Genomic DNA, 19,800 nt, shown 5'->3' with positions numbered 1-19,800 from the left:
TAGGGGGACTACACCCTTAATGTGATCACCCCACGTAGGGAAATGAGCACAATCCATCTGCAAGTTTGCAAGCACTGAAGATGTGGCTTCACCTCGCCTCCCCAACCTCACAGGTGGGCACAACTTCAGACTGTCACAATTTTCCCACCTGTCCTCCCGCTGAAAATGGGGTGAAGACAGGAAGGGAGCCTGCTCCTGCTAGCAGGAGAGGCTGGGGCTGCGTTACAAAGATGCCATGGCCTTTGAAGCTCCCCTGCCACAGTTAGCTTTTCCTGACCTGCGGGAAGTGTTAAACACCACTGCCAGGAAAGGCTTTGTTTCTGGGCCCCAAGAGCAAAGGCTCCAACACAAAGGGTCCAGAAACCGGTCTTGTGGTGGCAGGCTAGGGTTCACGAGTCAGGAACCCACTAGCGGTTGGTTTGGTTCAGGGGTCCCCTCTAGAAGGGACCACTGAGGGCATGGGATAATAAATCTGACACTGGAATCAGTACAGGTTTATTATTCTGATATGTTTGATACAAAACATCCCAGGCTTCAGTAAAGCAGATAGGTCCTCACATGAGGTATAGTGGCCCTGCCTTAAGGAGGACTTAACTTGGACTCATGCAGTGCTGGGCAGGCATGGTTCGTAGGGATGTGGGATGTGTGCCATGTCAACTTCACTTTTAGCAGCACAAAAACACGCAGGCTGCAATGGCAACAGCGCATGTTTGTAGTAGGGGGTATTGGTGGGTTGCATAATACATGCAGCATCCCTCAAAGGTCTTTCCCTGGCTACCATTGGTACCCCTTACAAGGGACTTAGAGGTAGGCCAGAGTTGTGCCAATTGTAGAAACAATGGTACATGTCAGGGAAAGAACACAGGCCATGGAAACCTGACTGGCAGGAACCTAGGCCACACTCAGTCATAGTGCATCCGGTATCTAGCAATAAGTCGAGGGGTAATCATACAAAAAGGGCACTTTCCTACACTTGCTCAAACAAATGTGTCAAGAAAGGGATGTAGCAAAACGCAATTTCCCCTTACAATTTGCATAGGGATTTTTTAAACCGCACCACAGCTAACACGCTGAACGGAATTACACCATATTTGACAGAAAACTGGATCTTTACCCTGAAAGCATGCTTTTTGTGATTCTGTTCAGTGGTTTTTGAGAAATTAATCTATAGATCTAGTTAATTGGACCATTTGACTGAAATTCAAGCCGCCTGCTTGGTTGAGCAGGCTTTTTTGGAACAAACGCTGATTGGCAGCCTCGATCACAAAAATTAAATGTGCTGGAGACTAAGTCCCCTGTTCTGAAAATATATGGGGGGAAAAGGGACATACAGAGGCAGGTTTGGGATACGCCGATACCCTAGTGGTCCTTTGGGAAATGGTCCCATTGCAGTTGAAAATTGTATTTTTCAACTGACATTCGCCCAACTATAATGTCACTTTATCCATAGCTTTTTCCAGTGAATATCTTTTAGGTTCCTGTTCTCGAGTTAGGATATCTATTTACATAGTTAACTGGGTTATTTGCACACCCATACCTATTTATGACACCAAAACATACAGACGCTACTGCTATATTTCAACTGATTAAACAGGTCAGAGACCTATTTGGCAAATCTATAATAAAAGGTACCCTCTTAAATACCACTAGGATTTCTCTATTTTTTTTAAGGTCCTAGAATCAAGGGTGGTAACACATGGATCCAACTTAACACAATATTTTATTAGCCTGGCACGTTACAAAAACTCACTGTATCAGCGGAGCCGACTTGATGGATGCGCATATGTATGTAAGTATGTATATGTATGTATGTATAGGCATTTATATAGCGCACTACTTACCCAGAGGGTCCCAAGGCGCTTCGACCGCTGCGAAACCCTTCCTGGCTTCCCTGAGAGATGGTCCCTTAATGGGTATCTCCAGGGTGAGACCAGGCATCCCCGGCGGTCTGGTGGGGCCGTTAGTGAAGATAAGGCAAGCTAATGCCCAGAGTTGCCGAGTGTGATCGCTGATCAGAGTGGGCACCGAGGCAAGAGAATTATCGAGTCCGCTGACCCTGGTCCAGAAACCTGCCGCGCCGGGAATCGAACCCTGGTCCAGGGCCGTCCTCTGCTCTCTCTGCTCTCGGGTCTGCCGCCTCTAACCAGTGAGCCACACTACTTCACTACATATGTGTCAGCACTCAACGCCGTGAAGGTCACAGCACCACTTCTGTTTATCACATGGCCTCACTATTGTGGCTTTAAAAAACCTGCAGAGGAAAAGAGACTACAGGGAGTCCTCTCTCCCCAAATGCCAGTGGGCGATTAGTTATAAATTTATGGCTGAGTGTGACACCAAGTGGGCACAATATTTATGAGTGCTATATGCTGACGATATTTGCTCTATATCACAAGGTGTCGTGCATCAAAATATTGCATGCAAAATTCATCTCATTTTGTTGAGAAATATGTGTTTAGTTTCTACAACAGGCTTACCAATACACTATAATACAAACTGTATAGCTGTAGCAAAATACTCACCGCAGGCAGTTTATAGTTTGAATTTTTGCATACTATTCTTTGTATAACAATAGTGGTAGAGCAGAGTTAGAAACATAAAAGGTCTTTAGGATATGTCCGACTTGAAGCCTCTCTCATGTACCGCCTTTTACTAATACTGTCAAGGCTGGCCTCTTGGATGATCCTGACCCGTGACCCTGTCCAACACAACTTATTTCTGCCACTGTTCTGACGTGGCTGATCACAGACAAACTAAGCAGGTAGTTCACTGCAGAGTCACCAAGCAACAGACCACACATCCACAGCTTACTCAGATTTGGTGACAGGCCAGAACACACACTCCCACTGTGATACCCCTTGCGGAGACCATGTAAACATACCAATTCTGCAAGGCCTAGGATGTTGACCACATCAACAGGGAAAAATCATATACTTGAGTCACACCAATCTTACCAGAGCCTCTCTAAGGACTACCAGAAAATAAACTGCCACCCAGTGCAAATAACTAGTGAACATGCGCTGTATATATATATTTTTTTTTTAAATCTCTAGGTTTACGAGGAGTATCCCCCCACTTAATATTTTAAATGGAGATTTCTCCTTCAAACTAATGTTATCGAAATGTATAACCACTTCATAAGAGGGCTACAGAAATGACCACTGTTTCGTTCAGACACCACAGTTTTATTATAAAACTATACCATTGATTTATCAGTATACAGAGGTTTACAGGCAGCAGTTGCTACCTGCTACATCAGCTGGCATGAAGTGTCGGTCATTCAACAGATTTCATGTAACAGCTAAGCCAACAAGCTAGCTGTGTTCCACCACAATGCTCAAAACAAACTTTAAAACATGTCAAATAAGTATTATTGGAACACTTAAAAATGCAGGACAACCAATCATTCAGCAATTGGAGAAAAAAAAAAAAGGTAAGAAAATAAAAGCAATAGGCTTTCCAAAAAAAAAAAAATCCCTCGTGCAGGGATAAGCTAGAAGTCTTTAGCCAATGGAGAGTGTGGTCCAGCGAGGGGCTACACAAGCAGTCTCTCAATGGCCTGCTGTACAGACTGAATTTGAGGTTTGAGCTGGGAGCCCTCCTTAATTGTGACAGAGCAAGCGATGACAGGCCGTGACACACCACAGGCTCTGCCTAGCGCCTGCTTGGAGCGCACAAAGACGTACGGCACATTCTTGTCTTCACACAACAACGGTAGATGCAAAATGATCTCCAAGGGCTCTGCGTCAGCTGCCATCACAATGAATTCGGCAACGCCGCGGTTCAGGGTTTTCGTGGCTGCAGAGAGGGAAGGTAAAGCACAGGTAAAAAAAACTGGACAGAGCATGCCATCGTTAAAGCATTTTATTATTAATTGGAAACTAAGGCATGGACAGATCTTCAGATGTCTTCCCAAACATCCACCTCGCACCAGAATCACTCCCTTCTTGAGGTCTTAACACTCAAAATTCAGATCCCTTCCCAAACCCACACTTAATTTCCAAAATATCTAGTAGTGGTTCTCTTCACAGTGCAAGTGCTACCAAAACAATTGATGTAAACACTGCAAAGTACAGTTTATTTTTATAAACAGTTAACACGTCATACTGTGTGATGAACACTGACATTACAAACCCTGCACAGTACGAGCTTCACCCAAACATCCCACCAGCTTGCAATCCGCAGAATCAGAGTTGGGAGTCAAACTCATGTTCAAAACTTGACTTCCGGTGATTGTCCAAAACAACCTGGGTAAAGTGGACAGAATTGAAGAGCACAAAAACTATATTTCCACATATGCGCTCCAGTGGCCCCTTGCAGGTGTGGCAAGAGTCACGAACACCCCCCCCCCCCCCCCCCCCCCCCCCCCACCCAAGACTAGAAGCTGTAGTACTAAGCATCATTGAAATGGCTTCCTAAGTAAAACCCAATTCAAGTACAATAGCTTTTCAAGATGTCGATAAATACTAACAAATAAAACCCATTAAAAGTACCTTCGTTGGCGCCCTTGCGCAACTGCTTGTAGTTGGCAGCCTGTTGTACCAGGTCCAGAAGCGTCTTGGTGAGCTGGGCATCTCCTAAAGGATAGGCCTTGGGGTTCACTTCAGGTTCAGTCTTAAAGAAAAGGAGAGATACATCTGTAACAGTTACTGGGAATGACTAAATTTGGGAATGACAGCACTCTAAATTTGATTAGAGAATGGACTAGGTTTCCTTTGATAACCTTGGTCTTTAACTTCTGTAGTAAAGCCATTCTATTATCTTGTTTTTATTACTTTAATGTATCAGCGCATGGTACAAAATAACACCAGTGTGACACGCACAATAACTAGCGGGTGGAATGTTAATAGAATACAGTGATGGGCGATTGTTAAGTAGGAGAATGAGTTTAAGGATTACTGGGCCCATGTTAGGTAAACTCACAGAATACCTAATGACGTCTTCGTTTAATAAAGTCATTAGTTAATTAGGCTTTGGTAACAGAACAGCAGCACGGAAACACCTCCTCCCGCTAAAGACCCCCTTCGCCTTTCTCCCATTTAACGGCGGTCTTGTGTGAATCCCTTCACCTCCGCACCCCTTTGCCGTGACCGTACAACATGTGTATTCTCTGCACGCATCACCACAAACTATTGTGTTGCGCTCCCATCATCTGCTTGCAGTTTCATCCCGTTAGCAACTTGCTCTTTGAGGATTGCCCCGCCATCCCATCTATTGCCACACCAGTCTCTTCCTGCTCCCTGGTGTAAACCCTTCTTCGCCTCCAATTTCTGATCCGTGGAGTCCAGTAGCCCAATAGCTCCCTGCCTTCCTACCATTCACTGCACACTCTTCCGCCCAAGAAACACTCTCCACGTTATCCTAACTTCCTCTTCGGTGATATCCCCGAGCTGGACCCACTACACCTTCACGCCCTCCCACCCAGAACCCTCGTATCCCTACTCACCATGACTGCAGCACGTCCCTCTCGGCCCGACTGGAGCTTCACGGAGGACTATCGCACAGAAGCGCGCTGAACTGAAGGGGAAGTGACGTCACGCTCATGCGAATCCTGGCGAGTCCTCTATTACACGTGCGAAGCCGGAAGCGCTGTAAAAAAAGAAAAACTAGAGCACTAACTTCAGTAACTGAGCCTGCCATCACAGGCGCCATGGTGCTAGGTGTGGCTTGGTTAGCAGTGTACCAATCATAAGTAAGGTATCAGCGCTAATATTAAATTGCTTTCGATAGTGTGCTTCATGTCACGTTTTCCTGTGGAAGCCATGTAAATATTTGGCGTTACTTTTCTAATAACTGCCAAGGTTTCAGATTGCTTATGTGTGACGTTTTCATAATTTCAGTGTAATTATGAGTGACACTTTCTCGCGAGCAAAATCAAGCAATCAAGACGCGGTAAACGTAAATATCCGAAATGACACCCATTTGAGCAATGAGAAATTGTAAGTAGATGTTAAAACTGCTGCAAAGCGTCAGAAATGGCAGGGCACTACCCTAGTGCCCTTGTAACCTGATCGTACTGCAAATGTACTTTATTAAAGTACTGTTTTATCAGACCTGAATGGCATCTGACATGATGTTGATTTATAACATAATAATACTGGGCACAAAAGGGATGAGGCTGCCTGCGTTTTTCCAAAGTGTCTGCTTGGTGAATGGTGCTAGTAACTGAGCGGGTCTAGGAAAGGCTAACAACTCTCGTAACAGTTGCAGCAAGCTTTAGCAACTGAAGTCATTTTGAATCCCTAACTCCAGCTCTGACAATATTCAAAGAAAAGGCACCTGCAGCAGTGCAATTAAAATACATTGTCCTGCCTGTAGTAAGTGTTGATGAGATACCAAATTAAATGATTAATGACAGCAAACTTTTCATTGTTTTAAAATAGTCCGTCATGAATTCCGAAGGAGGAGAGAGGATACAACCAATAGAAAGGAGCGACCCTGATTTAGGCTTCGCACTTGGCCGTTTTCTGCCGGCAAGATCAATATTCCAAGAGTACAAAAATTAGGAATATCACAAAAAACGGTATTTTTCCCCTTATCACTATATAAATAATAAATATAAGAAGAAAGCACTTGTCAAATGTGCTCAGATCTCCAAAGATTGCATTAACGCTATTATTTTTAAAATCTACACATGAATGATGCAAGCGCAATTACATGATAGTCCTTAAAAGAGAATGTTTCGACTTTTAGAACTTTTTATGCAAGTTTATACTCCTTCGCCTAATACTTTTCTTAATCATACTTTTTACACTACATTTTTTTTCCACTGTCCAGAATGCATCTACAAAAGAGTACCTTTCTCTACCAATGCACCTACCAAAGGGTACCCAGCTCTGCCAATGCACCTAACAAAGGGTACCCTGCTTTCTCAGTTTCACAACTTACCTCTACCATAGAGTGACCTGTAGTCTCATACTGTGTCTTCTTACCGAGCACCAGAGCTTGTTCTGACACTCCAAGAAACGCATCAGTAGCCAGATGCCATGCATGGTATTGCCGGGCTCTCGTCTCCCCTCACTCAGCAGTTAATAAATTGGGGGAAAACACTGCCACCCGCCTCCTGGACTTCTTGGGCCTCCTTTGCAGGCTGCCGCTCGACACTTGTAGCCAACCCACCTGCAGTCAGCCAGACTCATCCTGCTAAAGCACAGTTCTTGGTAGGAGCCACTCATTCCTCTAGAGTATCTGTTGATGTTCCGTCTCTGTTCTTGTACCACCCTGCTGGGTGCCACATGCCCTCTGGTGCAGTCTCCCCTGCCTCAGCACTTCTCAACTTTTAGAGCATGTACAGATCCATGTGCTGCTGGGTACGCCCCGCAGACTGCACATTGCTTTATACAGTACACAGTACTAGGTGACATGCTGTACCAGACAACATGCTTAATTATACAACACTCTGTAGCAGATGGTATGCTGCGCAACAAAACGTAGATGGCTCAATGAACCTTGGGACAGTGTACACTGTTTTATGAGAATGATGGTGGGTGGTCGCTGCTGTCTCCAGAGGCAGGTAACTTTACATTCAATGGTATTATGCCACCAGTGAGCAGCACTACCTCAGTGCAAGTACATTCGAACAAAAAGTTGCACTTACTTTTAAGCTTCATATAGTACCAAGTGGGGCAATTTCTGATATTTATCATAACAGTGATTTCTTGCATGGTTTTAATCGCATTTAAGTTTCACGCTTAGGGCCTTAATACGATGTCGGTCGGAATGGTTTCCAACCGACTCGGGTCCGGGGAGTCTGACCGATTACGATGTTACCGAACACTGTTCGTCGGACTCCTATTGACTTTAATGGGGAGACTCTCTCGCCTCGTTCTTCCACCGCAAGATTGCCGACATCCACAACAGTTTTGGCGCACCATCCACGCACCCAACCGTCGAACCAACGCCCCCCACCGCCACCCTCCGTACCTGGACCACGGTGACCACCGAAGACACAGCCCGCACGATGAACACCATCCACTCCGAATCTCCGACCGACCCCTGCCCCCACCAAGTCTTCAACAAGGCCCACTCCACCATCGCACCCCAACTCCGGGACGTCATCAACACCTCCATCAACACCGCCACCTTCCCGGAGAGCTGGAAGCATGCAGAGCTCAGCACCCTACTGAAAAAAAACCAACAGCGGACCCCACCGACCTAAAAAATTTCCGCCCCATCTCGCTCCTCCCTTTTCCTGCCAAAGTCATCGAGAAGATCGTCAACAGACAGCTTGCCGCCTTCCTCGAGACAAACGGATCCCTCGACCCCTAGCAGTCCGGTTTCAGAGCCAACCACAGCACCGAGACCGCCCTCATCGCAGCCACCGACGACATCCGAGCCCTGATTGACAACGGGGAAACAGCGGCACTCATCCTCCTGGACCTCTCTGCAGCGTTTGACACTGTCTGCCACCGCACCCTAGTTCAACGCCTCAGCAACATCGGCATCCAAGAGAAGGCACTGGAGTGGATCATCTCGTTCCTCGCCGGTAGAACACAGAGAGTCCGCCTCCCCCCGTTTCGATCCGAGGCCACCGAAGTCATCTGCGGCGTTCCGCAAGGATCATCACTCAGCCCCACCCTCTTCAACGTCCACATGAGACCTCTTGCTGCCATCGCACGCCAACACAACCTCAACATCATCTCCTACGCCGACGACACCCAGCTGATCCTCTCCCTCACCAGAGACCCCGACACCACCAGAACCAGCCTGCACGAAGGGATGAAAGACGTCGCCGAGTGGATGAAGAACAGCCGCCTGAAACTGAACTCAGACAAGACGGAAGTCCTCATACTGGGACCATCGCCCTCCGCCTGGGACGACTCCTGGTGGCCCCCAGCCCTGGCACCGCTCCCAAGCCAACAGACCACGCACGCAACCTAGGCTTCATCCTGGACTCCTCCCTCTCGATGACCAGACAAGTCAACACCATCTCCTCATCATGCTTCCACACCCTACGCATGCTTCGCAAGATCTTCCGATGGATCCCGACCGAAACCAGGAAGACAGTCACCCAGGCCCTCGTCACCAGCCAACTGGACTACGGAAACACCTTCTACGCCGGAACCACAGCCAAGCTACAGAAAAAACTCCAACGCATCCAGAACGCCTCCGCCCGACTCATCCTGGATATCCCCCGACGCAGCCACATCTCCGGCCACCTGAGGAACCTGCACTGGCTCCCTGTCAACAAGAGGATCACGTTCAGGCTCCTCACCCACGCACACAAGTCTCTCCACGACCTGGGCCCCAAGTACCTCAATGACCGCCTGACCTTCTACACGCCCACCCGCCAGCTACGGTCCACTAGCCTCGCCTTCGCCTCCGTACCACGCATCCGAAGAGCCACCGCCGGAGGCAGATCCTTCTCCTACCTGGTGGCCAAGACATGGAACTCCCTCCCCATCCACCTTCGGCTGACCCAGGACCATCTCGCCTTCAGGAGACAACTCAAGACCTGGCTGTTCGAGCAGTAGCGGACCCCTTCCCCCAAGCGCCTTGAGACCCTTCCGGGTGAGTAGTGCGCTATACAAGTGTTATGATTGATTGATTGATTGACTGTGTTTCGACTGACAAGACAGACTCCCATTGAAAAAATGGGTGTTTCCGGAAAAGACCCAGCTGTTAGACCGATTCAGAAAAGGGGGTGGTGATGGACAGAGTATCTGAATTAAGCAGAACACGCCTACCCAGTCAACAGATCAGGGCTTGATCCATCACCGTTTTTAGCTCACTGCACCATCCCAGCTCAGAACCTGGCTACATGCAAATTAGTCTGTTCCTGACCCAGTGCATCATGGGAACAGGGCAGACCAAACTACCAAGCCAATTCTTTTACTGGAAAGGAAACAAGCTTCCGGGGACCGGTTTCTGGCATTACAGCCGTCTTCGGCCCGGCTTGCTTGAATCCTGATGGTGCAGTGAGCAAGGGACTCACATCTGAGCATACCCTTCCACACTTATGGTGGACAAAACGATTCAGAAAAGGGGGTGGTGATGGACAGAGTATCTGAATTAAGCAGAACACTCCTACCCAGTCAACAGATCAGGGCTTGATCCATCACCGTTTTTAGCTCACTGCACCATCCCAGCTCAGAACCTGGCTACATGCAAATTAGTCTGTTCCTGACCCAGTGCATCATGGGAACAGGGTAGACCAAACTACCAAGCCAATTCTTTTACTGGAAAGGAAACAAGCTTCCGGGGACCGGTTTCTGGCATTACAGCCGTCTTCGGCCCGGCTTGCTTGAATCCTGATGGTGCAGTGAGCAAGGGACTCACATCTGAGCATACCCTTCCACGCTTATGGTGGACAAAACGATTCAGAAAAGGGGGTGGTGATGGACAGAGTATCTGAATTAAGCAGAACACTCCTACCCAGTCAACAGATCAGGGCTTGATCCATCACCATTTTTAGCTCACTGCACCATCCCAGCTCAGAACCTGGCTACATGCAAATTAGTCTGTTCCTGACCCAGTGCATCATGGGAACAGGGCAGACCAAACTACCAAGCCAATTCTTTTATTGGAAAGGAAACACGCTTCCGGGGACCGGTTTCTGGCATTACAGCCGTCTTCGGCCCGGCTTGATTGAATCCTGATGGTGCAGTGAGCAAGGGACTCACATCTGAGCATACCCTTCCACGCTTATGGTGGACAAAACGATTCAGAAAAGGGGGTGGTGATGGACAGAGTATCTGAATTAAGCAGAACACTCCTACCCAGTCAACAGATCAGGGCTTGATCCATCACCGTTTTTAGCTCACTGCACCATCCCAGCTCAGAACCTGGCTACATGCAAATTAGTCTGTTCCTGACCCAGTGCGTCATGGGAACAGGGCAGACCAAACTACCAAGCCAATTCTTTTACTGGAAAGGAAACAAGCTTCCGGGGACCGGTTTCTGGCATTACAGCCGTCTTCGGCCCGGCTTACTTGAATCCTGATGGTGCAGTGAGCAAGGGACTCACATCTGAGCATACCCTTCCACGCTTATGGTGGACAAAACGATTCAGAAAAGGGGGTGGTGATGGACAGAGTATCTGAATTAAGCAGAACACTCCTACCCAGTCAACAGATCAGGGCTTGATCCATCACCGTTTTTAGCTCACTGCACCATCCCAGCTCAGAACCTGGCTACATGCAAATTAGTCTGTCCCTGACCCAGTGCATCATGGGAACAGGGCAGATCAAACTACCAAGCCAATTCTTTTACTGGAAAGGAAACAAGCTTCCGGGGACCGGTTTCTGGCATTACAGTCGTGTTCGGCCCGGCTTGCTTGAATCCTGATGGTGCAGTGAGCAAGGGACTCACATCTGAGCATTACCATATAGCCAGGTTCTGAACTGGGATGGTGCAGTGAGATAAATAACGGTGATGGATCAAGCCCTGATCTTTGGACTGGGTAAGAGTGGTCTGCTTAATTCAGACACTCTGTTCATCACCACCCCCTTTTCTGAATCGTTTTTGGCCACTATAGGTGTGGCAGGGTATACTCAGACATGAGTCCCTTTCTCACTGCACCATCAGGATTCAAGCAAGCCGGGCCGACGACGGCTGAAATGCCAGAAACCGGTCCCCGGTAGCTTGTCTCCTTTCTGGTGAAGAATTGGCTTGGTAGTTTAGTCTGCCCTGTTCCCATGATGCACTGGGCCAGGGAAAGACTGATTTGCATATAGCCAGGTTCTGAACTGGGATGGTGCAGTGAGATAAATAACGGTGATGGATCAAGCCCTGATCTTTGGACTGGGTAAGAGTGGTCTGCTTAATTCAGACACTCTGTTCATCACCACCCCCTTTTCCTAGCTGTTAGACCTGGCACCATTGGCGTGGGTCTCTCCTGCATTTTTTGCTTTTGCCTCCTGTATTTTTGCTGTGTGTTGAACTCCGTTTTGCTGGTCTAGATAATTTGGGCACTTTTCCACTGCTGTTCAGTGCCAAAGTGCAAGTGATCCCATGTAAATTGTTGTTATGGATTGGTGTTACTATGATTGGCTGCTTTGATGCACTGTGTGTGCCCAGGGCCTGTAAATCAAATGCTGCTAGTGGGCTGCAGCACTGATTGTGCCACCCAAATAAGCTGCCTGTAAATGTAACCCTGGCCTGCCATTGCAGAGCCTCTGTGCAGTCTGGTACTGTCATTTCGACATGGCAAGTGCACCCACTTGCTAGGCCCTACCCTTCCGCTTTTCTTACATGTCAGCGACCCCTAAGGTAGGCCCTGTGGGCAGGGTGCAGTGTATTTTGAAAAGTAGGACATGCCCAGGTATGTGTGGCATGTCCTGATAGTGAATTACTGACAATTTCGTTTTCACTATTGCAAGGCTACATGTTCCCATAGGATTGAATGGCGAGTTTGTTTATATAACACCTTGTAAACATAAATAGCCCTGGGAACAAGGTAGAGAAAGAACAAGTTTAGTATGCCTGAACTCAGAATGTTAAAATGCATCTTTTAGTGAGGGTGAATTTTTTCATTCTGTGTTTGAAAATACCACTTTAAGAAAGTAGGTATTTTCTTACTCAGTCATCCAGTATTCCTCAATCAAATCAATCAATCAGGGTTTTTTTTTAAGCGCGCTACTCACCCGTGAGAGTCTCAAGGCACTCGAGGGGGGGAGCAGCTCCGGATCAATTGAAGAGCCAGGTCTTGAGGTCCTTCCTGAATGTGTGTAGAGTCGGGTAGCGTCTGATATTCACATGGAGCTCGTTCCAGGTCTTGGCTGCCATTGTAGAGAAAGTTCTCCCGCCTGCTTTGTTCCTACGGATGCAGGGGACCTCTGCCAGGGTGAGGTCGTGGAGCAGAGGCTCCTCTTGGGAACGTGGAAGGAGACTCTCTTGTTGAGGTATTTGGGTCCGATGTTGTTGAGAGATTTGTAGGTGTGGGTGAGGAGTTTGAAAGTAACCCTTTTCTCGACTGGGAGCCAGTGGAGGTCTCGTAGGTGTTGTGTCATGTGTTCGTGACGCGGTGTCCCGAATCTGAGTCTGACTGCGGCGTTCTGGATGATTTGGCGTTTGTGTAGAAGAGTTCTGTTCATTCTGGCGTATAGTGCATTGACGTAGTCCAGTCTGCTGGTAATTAGTGCGTGGGTGACGGTCCTTCTGCAGTCATTGGGAATCCATTTGAAGGTCTTGCGGAGGATACCGACGGCTTTGATCTGGTGGTTTATGGAGAGGGAGGAGTCGAGGATGATGCTGAGGTTTCGTGAGTGGTCTGTAGGGGTGGGTGGGTTCTCGAGGGCGGTGGGCCACCAGGTGTTGTCCCAGGGGGAGATGCAGGGTCCAAGGATGAGGACCTTGGTCTTCTCTGAGTTGAGCTTCAAGCAGCTGCTTTTCATCCAGGCTGCAACCTTCTTCATTCCTCCATCGAAACAGAGTCTGGTGTTTTCGGGATTCTTTGTGAGTAAGAGGATTAGCTGGGTATCATCTGCGTAGGATACTATGGTGAGCCCATGCTGTCTGACGATAGCGGCTAGGGGGGCCATGTAGATGTTGAAGAGCGTGGAGCTGAGCGATGATCTTCGGGGGACTCAGCAGTAGATATTGGTGGGTTCGGAGAGGAAGGGAGGGAGTCTGATCCTCTGGGTTCTGCCTCTGCTAGGCTTTTGTAATACATGTTTGGCTTTTTAGATAATAGGGGCTGGGGAGGAGCAGTGGCTCCGGAGAGGCTGATGAGTCGGGGCTGAGCTAAATAGACCTGGGCTGCATTTAAAGTAGGGGGACGAGATTTCCTTTCACCTGAATGGGCCTGGTCTGCCAAGGACATGCTGTCTCCACCTCCTGCCAGGAAGCTGCACCGGAGATGACAGAACCGGTTTGGACTGAGCACAGGGCTTCTCTGCCACCAGAGAACAAAGGATTTTGTAGTATAAATATTGGGGCCCAGACCCCAGAACTTTAGATCACTTCTGGGAATCAGGAGGAACCTTTGCCAAGGAGAAGAACCGGAGTAGCTGAGGAGAAATACTGCCCCTGTGCTGTTTGCTGTCTGGAGGTTGGCCTGCAGTGGCTACTTGCTGCCAAGGAAAGGAGAAAGGACTTTGCTATGTCCCCTGCTAGAGGAAGATCTCGAAGGGCTTGAACTGAGCTTGCTCCCTGTTTACAAGCTCTCAGGAACATCAAAGACCTCACCAACCTTCTGGGCACCGTCTCTGGAACCGCTGGTTTCAGTTGCCTGGCGAAGAAAAGGGTAACCGGCTCCGTCATCAAGTCAGTCTCAGGATTCAGTGTCCTGAAAGCACCGTAGAGAGCACCGCCTCATTTCGCAATTTAACTCTGGTCTCACCTACTCCGTCAATAAGCAGCTGTTTGCACCACGTCCTGGGGGCATCGCACTCCTCAACATTTCGCTACTCACTGCCCGGACTTTATTGACTCTGTCGCTGCCTGACTCGAACATCAACCAGCTCCATTGTCTCATCGTGACCTGCCAGCACCACATCGAGCACCACCTCACCCTGCAACACAAACCTTGGTCTCACTGACTCCATCAATGAGCCGCTGCCTGCACTGAGCCGTGAGGACACCGCACGCCGTAACTGTCAGGAATTCCCGACCTCCGGTAAATCACTGCCTGCAATACATCGATTCAGAACGAACCAAAGAACTACATTTCCCATGGTTCCTAGCGCGGCGCGTCCGAATGACGATGCGCGACCAGGAACCAGGATATCCTAGCGTTCACAGTACACACATTGCCGATTATTCGTTCCTGGCGGTCTGACAGGAGGTTCGTGTTTCTTGTTCTGGTAGTTCGTTAGTCCAGAGGAGTTGCAGGAAGCTCACTCTGGAAGGATTTCTCTTACGCTGGATTATTAGGTGGGGCTTAGGAAGCGCCCGTCCCGGTTTGCTGTTTCCCCGGGTTTCTTATACTCGGCACCACATCGCCTGGTGTGGATTACACGGAGGGGCTTTGGAAACGCCCGCATCGCTGGTTACCAACTCCGGATACAGGTTTTTCCCACGGAGCTAGTGGGGTTCTTTTTTCTGATACTGTACTTGGAAAAGGTTATTGGCACATTATCTCCAACTCGGCTGAGTTAGGAGGTTGGGTCGGACACTGAAGCTAAGTGTCTGCGTACTTGGAGGAGGAGAGGCATCGAGATTTCTCTGCAGAGACGTATCTGCCTGGGGGTTCCGTCACTCTCCTCATTTCTTGCTTTTTGGCTGGGCAACATTTATGTTCATGACATTCCTTACTGGAAGACACCCTAATTGACTCCCGTGCTGGTTGAGATACTTTTAGGGCGTTCTGAGTACCGGCTGGTACTATCTTTCACAGTATAATCGGAGGGGAAAGATTATCATTTCTTTACATAGTAACAGTCAAGGTTAATCCCCACTGGCATCCAGGTTCCCTTCCCGTTGTCATTTGGTAGGTTATGAATGTCCTGCTTCCATTTAATGCTTTTGATATCTTATAGGGGAGGGAAGGAAGGGGCATGTTCATGGTCTTCTTTATATCTTTAAGCAGGAGCGCCTGGGGATTAAGAAAACGCTTGGTCTGTCACTCATTCTTCCTTATCACCTGTATAACTCTTCAGGTGGGTGTCAACCATAACGCTTTATAGCAGAAAGTTGTTGAGGCGAAAGTGAAGTTTCCATTGATTCCCTGCTTTATATATTTTCAGGTGTCCATCTCCAGTTGCCCAGCTGTTCCCCTCTGGACTACCTTCTTTTTTCCCCCGCTTGATCTCCTTAATAGTCTGCGTTACACACAGCCAGACTTGGGACGATCTAGAGGTGGGCCCCTATTTAGCATCAATCCAATCCTGAGGAGGTACGACGAAAGGCCTGACAGAATAATCGGCCCACGAGGTCTTCTCCTCCTGGTTGGGTTGATTTAGGATGGCCACCTTAGACGATGTCCTGGCTGCACTTGCCTTGGTGCAAACAGAACTAGCCACCTCTCGGCAAGAAACAGCAGCATTGCAGGCTCGGTTTGACGCCTCGCAGCGTAACCCTTTTGATGCAGGGGCCGCTGCCCCTCCACCTGCCTCAGTAGTAGTGGAAATACCATCCCCTGTTCCGTTAGCCCCCCCAGAGCGGTTTTTGGGTGATAGAAAAAAGGTACAAGTGTTTATGACCCAGGTGTTGTTACACTTCACCTGTAAACCTAAGTGTTTCCTCACTAACCAAGCCAGAGTATCTTTTTTGATTTCGTACTTGGGTGGGGAGGCAGCTCAGTGGGCGGTTCCCATAGTGAAGAGTAATGATGCCATTCTTTATGATTGGGACCTTTTTAGGACTGAGTTCGAAAAAACTTTTGATAGAAGAGCTGAAACCTTTTCAACAGATAAAGAATTACTTGTGCTGAAACAGGGTTCTTCGGACTTGGTCACATACCTGAACCACTTTCGGAGATTAATAGCGGAAACCGATTGGCCTGAAGCAAAACAAATGGTCCTGTTCTACCAGGGACTCACAGAAAACCTTAAAGATGTCATCGCCCAAGTCGAACCCCAGCCTACGACTTGTGCTGCCTTCATTGATTTAGCTTTACGGCTGGATCATCGTCTACGGGAACGAAAAGGGGAACAAAGCAGAAAGGACAGACCTCTACTTTTGGGTGAGAAACCCGTCACAGGGGATCGATCGGAAGGGAAAACAGAACCTATGGAGATCGGAGTGGTGCGGGCATCCCTAACACAGAGTGAACGAGAACATCGCCGTAAATTAGGGCTTTGCCTCTATTGTGGGAAGAAAGGACACTTCTTACGGGAATGCCCTGTGAAACCTAAGGGAGGTCGTTATCGCTCAGGACAGGTGGCAGGTTCTACAGTGGAAAAAGGGTCGGAAAACTCCAACGCTTGAGTTTATCAGAAGGGAGAAACTCGAGCGCTCATTCCATCCCTTCAGTCACAGGAGAAGAATTCGTAGAAAACCGCCTGTTCTTCTTGACTTTGGAATTGTGGATAGACAACACCCCCAAGAACATTCGCGCAATGATAGACTCTGGTGCCACAGGCTGTTTTATGGATCTAACGGAAGCCCGGCGTTTGGGGGTAGTCCCTGTTACTAAATCTGTTCCTGAGGCAGTATTTGCGGTTGACGGACATGAACTGGAATCTGGCCCAATCAACCAACACACGCCAGAATATGAGATGTGGTATGGGAACTACCATACCGAAACCATCTCATTCAACCTTATTCATGCCCCTACATACGGGGTTATTTTGGGACTTCCATGGCTGAAAAAACATGAGCCCACCATCAGTTGGACGGATCAGTCATTGCAATTTCACTCTGCGTACTGTCAAGACCACTGCCTTAGAGAGAATTTGCGACCTTCCATGTCTTTAGCCACTATCCATCACATATCCACAGCTGCTGAGAAGGAAGTAACGTTGCCTCGTTGCTATCAGATGTATGAAGACGTATTCAGTAAAGTAAAGGCGGAAGTTCTCCCTCCACATCGTGAATACGACTGCCGTATCGATTTGACACCGGGGGCTGTGGTTCCGTGTGGTAGGATCTACGCTTTGTCACAACCTGAAAATGCACACCTCAGGGAATACTTGGATGACCTTCTTAAATTGGGTTTCATTCGACCCTCCAGATCCCCAGCCGCTTCTCCGCTTTTTTTTATCCCGAAAGCAAACGGGGAACTTCGCTGCTGCATCGATTATAGGGCTTTGAATGCCATCACGATCAAAAACCAGTACCCGCTCCCCTTAATACCGGTGTTATTGGAGCAAGTGAGATCCGCCACTATCTACACCAAATTGGATCTAAGAGGCGCCTATCATTTGGTGAGAATACGACGTGGCGATGAGTGGAAGACCGCTTTTAAAACCCGGTACGGGCTTTTTGAGTACCTGGTGATGCCCTTTGGGCTGTGTAATGCCCCAGCCTCTTTTCAATTTTTTTTGAATGAGGTGTTGAGAGACTTTTTGGACATCTTCTTAGTCGTCTACATTGACGACATCTTGATCTACTCCAATGGGGAGAAGGAACATCAAAACCATGTATGTCAAGTCCTTCACGCCTTACAACAGAACCATCTATATTGTAAGCTAACCAAGTGTGAGTTCCATATCACCACTGTTGAATTCCTTGGAGTTATGCTCACTCCTTCAGGACAAATCATGGCTGAAAGAAAAGTACGGGCAATCGTGGAGTGGCCAAGACCTCACAACGTCAAAGATATTCAACGACTCCTGGGTTTTGCGAACTTCTATAGGAGGTTCATTGCTCATTTCTCCGACATGGTTACCCCGCTTACAAAGCTCACTAGGAAGAACACTCCTTTTGTGTGGGGCTCGATGGAACAGACAGCTTTCGAACACCTGAAAAGTGCTTTCACGACGGCTCCTGTGCTCACCCATGCCGATCCAAAACTCCCGTTTGTAGTTGAAGCCGACGCTTCCGAACTAGCTATAGGGGCCGTGCTCTCCCAGAGAAATGAGAGTACGGGTCATCTCCATCCCATCGCTTTCATGTCCCGTAAACTGAACACCGCAGAGCGTAATTACACCATTGCAGAAAAAGAATTACTTGCAATCAAAGACGCCTTTGCGGAATGGAGGCATTGGCTGATGGGAGCCTCCCAGCAAATCACGGTGTTTACAGACCACAGAAATTTACAGTTTATGCGAGCTGCTCGTCATCTTACTCCTCGACAGTTACGCTGGATGCTGTTTTTCGCCGAATACCACTTTGTGGTAACCTTTCGTCCTGGTTGTGACAACCGGAAGGCCGATGCTCTCTCGCGTCAAGAAAACAACCCAGCCATGGAAGTCCTACCAGAGAAAAGCATCATTGATCCCAGGAAGGTAGTAGGAGTGTTACACACCGAGGAGTTCCTTCACAAAGTAAAAAAGGGGATGCAAACCTTTATCTGGAAGACATGGATCCGCCTACATCCTGAATGGAAAATCCGACAGGGATTGCCAAGAAAGGGCTCACAATTGCTCCTGCCCACATTAGCTTTAAGACAACAGGCTTTTCATTGGTGTCATAATGTGCCATGTGCAGGTCACACAGGAGGAAAGAAAACCTTGGAGAAAATGCTACGCACGTATTGGTGGCCTACCATCCGTCCTGATGTCTTTGCATGGGTGCAGCGGTGTGACATTTGTTCACAGGCCAAGAGTGACCATCGTCCAACGCAAGGACTTCTGCAGAACATGCCCACTCCTGTGAGTCCCTGGGAGAGCTTTTCTGTGGACTTTGTGGTGGGTCTCCCTAAAGATCAAGGGATGACAGCCATTTTGGTAGTAGTAGACTATTTGACCAAGCTAGGTCATTTCATTGCATGTAAAGGGGTCCCTACTGCCAGCCAACTTGCTCATCTATTGCTCCTTCATGTGGTCAGGTTACATGGATTACCAAAGGTAATCGTTTCAGATAGGGGAGCCCAGTTCACCGCAAGTTTTGGAAAGTCTGGTGTAACAGGTTAGGCATAGCATCCTCCTTATCCACAAGCTTTCATCCCCAGACAGATGGTCAGACCGAAAGGTTAAACCAAACGCTCAAGCAATACTTGAGATGTTTTGTTGACACTACTACTGAGGCATGGGTTGACTGGTTGTGGACTGCTGAGGTTTCGTATAATGATGCTGCACACTCTTCTACTTCCTTCACCCCGTTTTTCTGCACTTATGGGTTTCACCCTCGGTTCGCCCCGTTGAGTGTCCCGTCCTCCGAAGTCCAAATCCCTCAGTTGCAGACAAGGCTGGTTCAATTGCGGAAAACCGTACTTCTAGCAAGGAGAAATCTCGAGAAGGCCAAATTGAAATACAAAGCACAGGCTGATAAACGCCGTAGGCCCTGTCCTCTGTACAACAAGGGAGATTGGGTGTG

General features: G+C 48.3%; 1 protein-coding gene across 1 annotated transcript; it reads right to left on the bottom strand.

The window, feature by feature from the left end:
• Window positions 1-3,164: 3,164 nt before the first annotated feature.
• On the bottom strand, window positions 3,165-5,625 carry SNU13 (small nuclear ribonucleoprotein 13). The gene is made up of 3 exons (XM_086963487.1): window positions 5,447-5,625; window positions 4,494-4,614; window positions 3,165-3,798 (listed from the first exon to the last, which is right to left on the bottom strand). Exons 1-3 carry the CDS (start codon window positions 5,447-5,449, stop codon window positions 3,536-3,538), a joined length of 387 nt encoding a protein of 128 aa, XP_086819613.1. The 5' UTR covers window positions 5,450-5,625; the 3' UTR covers window positions 3,165-3,535.
• Between the last annotated feature and the right edge of the window lie 14,175 nt (window positions 5,626-19,800).

This window comes from Lissotriton vulgaris, chromosome 1_1, assembly GCF_964263255.1.
Source record: "Lissotriton vulgaris chromosome 1_1, aLisVul1.2, whole genome shotgun sequence".
NCBI classification, from domain to species: domain Eukaryota; kingdom Metazoa; phylum Chordata; class Amphibia; order Caudata; family Salamandridae; genus Lissotriton; species Lissotriton vulgaris.
Note: the sequence above shows the minus strand (reverse complement) of the source record. Positions and strands in the feature narration are given on the sequence as shown.

Bases quoted from the DNA above. Each gene is read 5' to 3' on its own strand.
- SNU13 (XM_086963487.1), bottom strand. The intron at 3,799-4,493 runs GTACTTTTAATG...CCCTCTCTGCAG, and splicing joins GCGCAAGGGCGCCAACGAAG to CCACGAAAACCCTGAACCGC.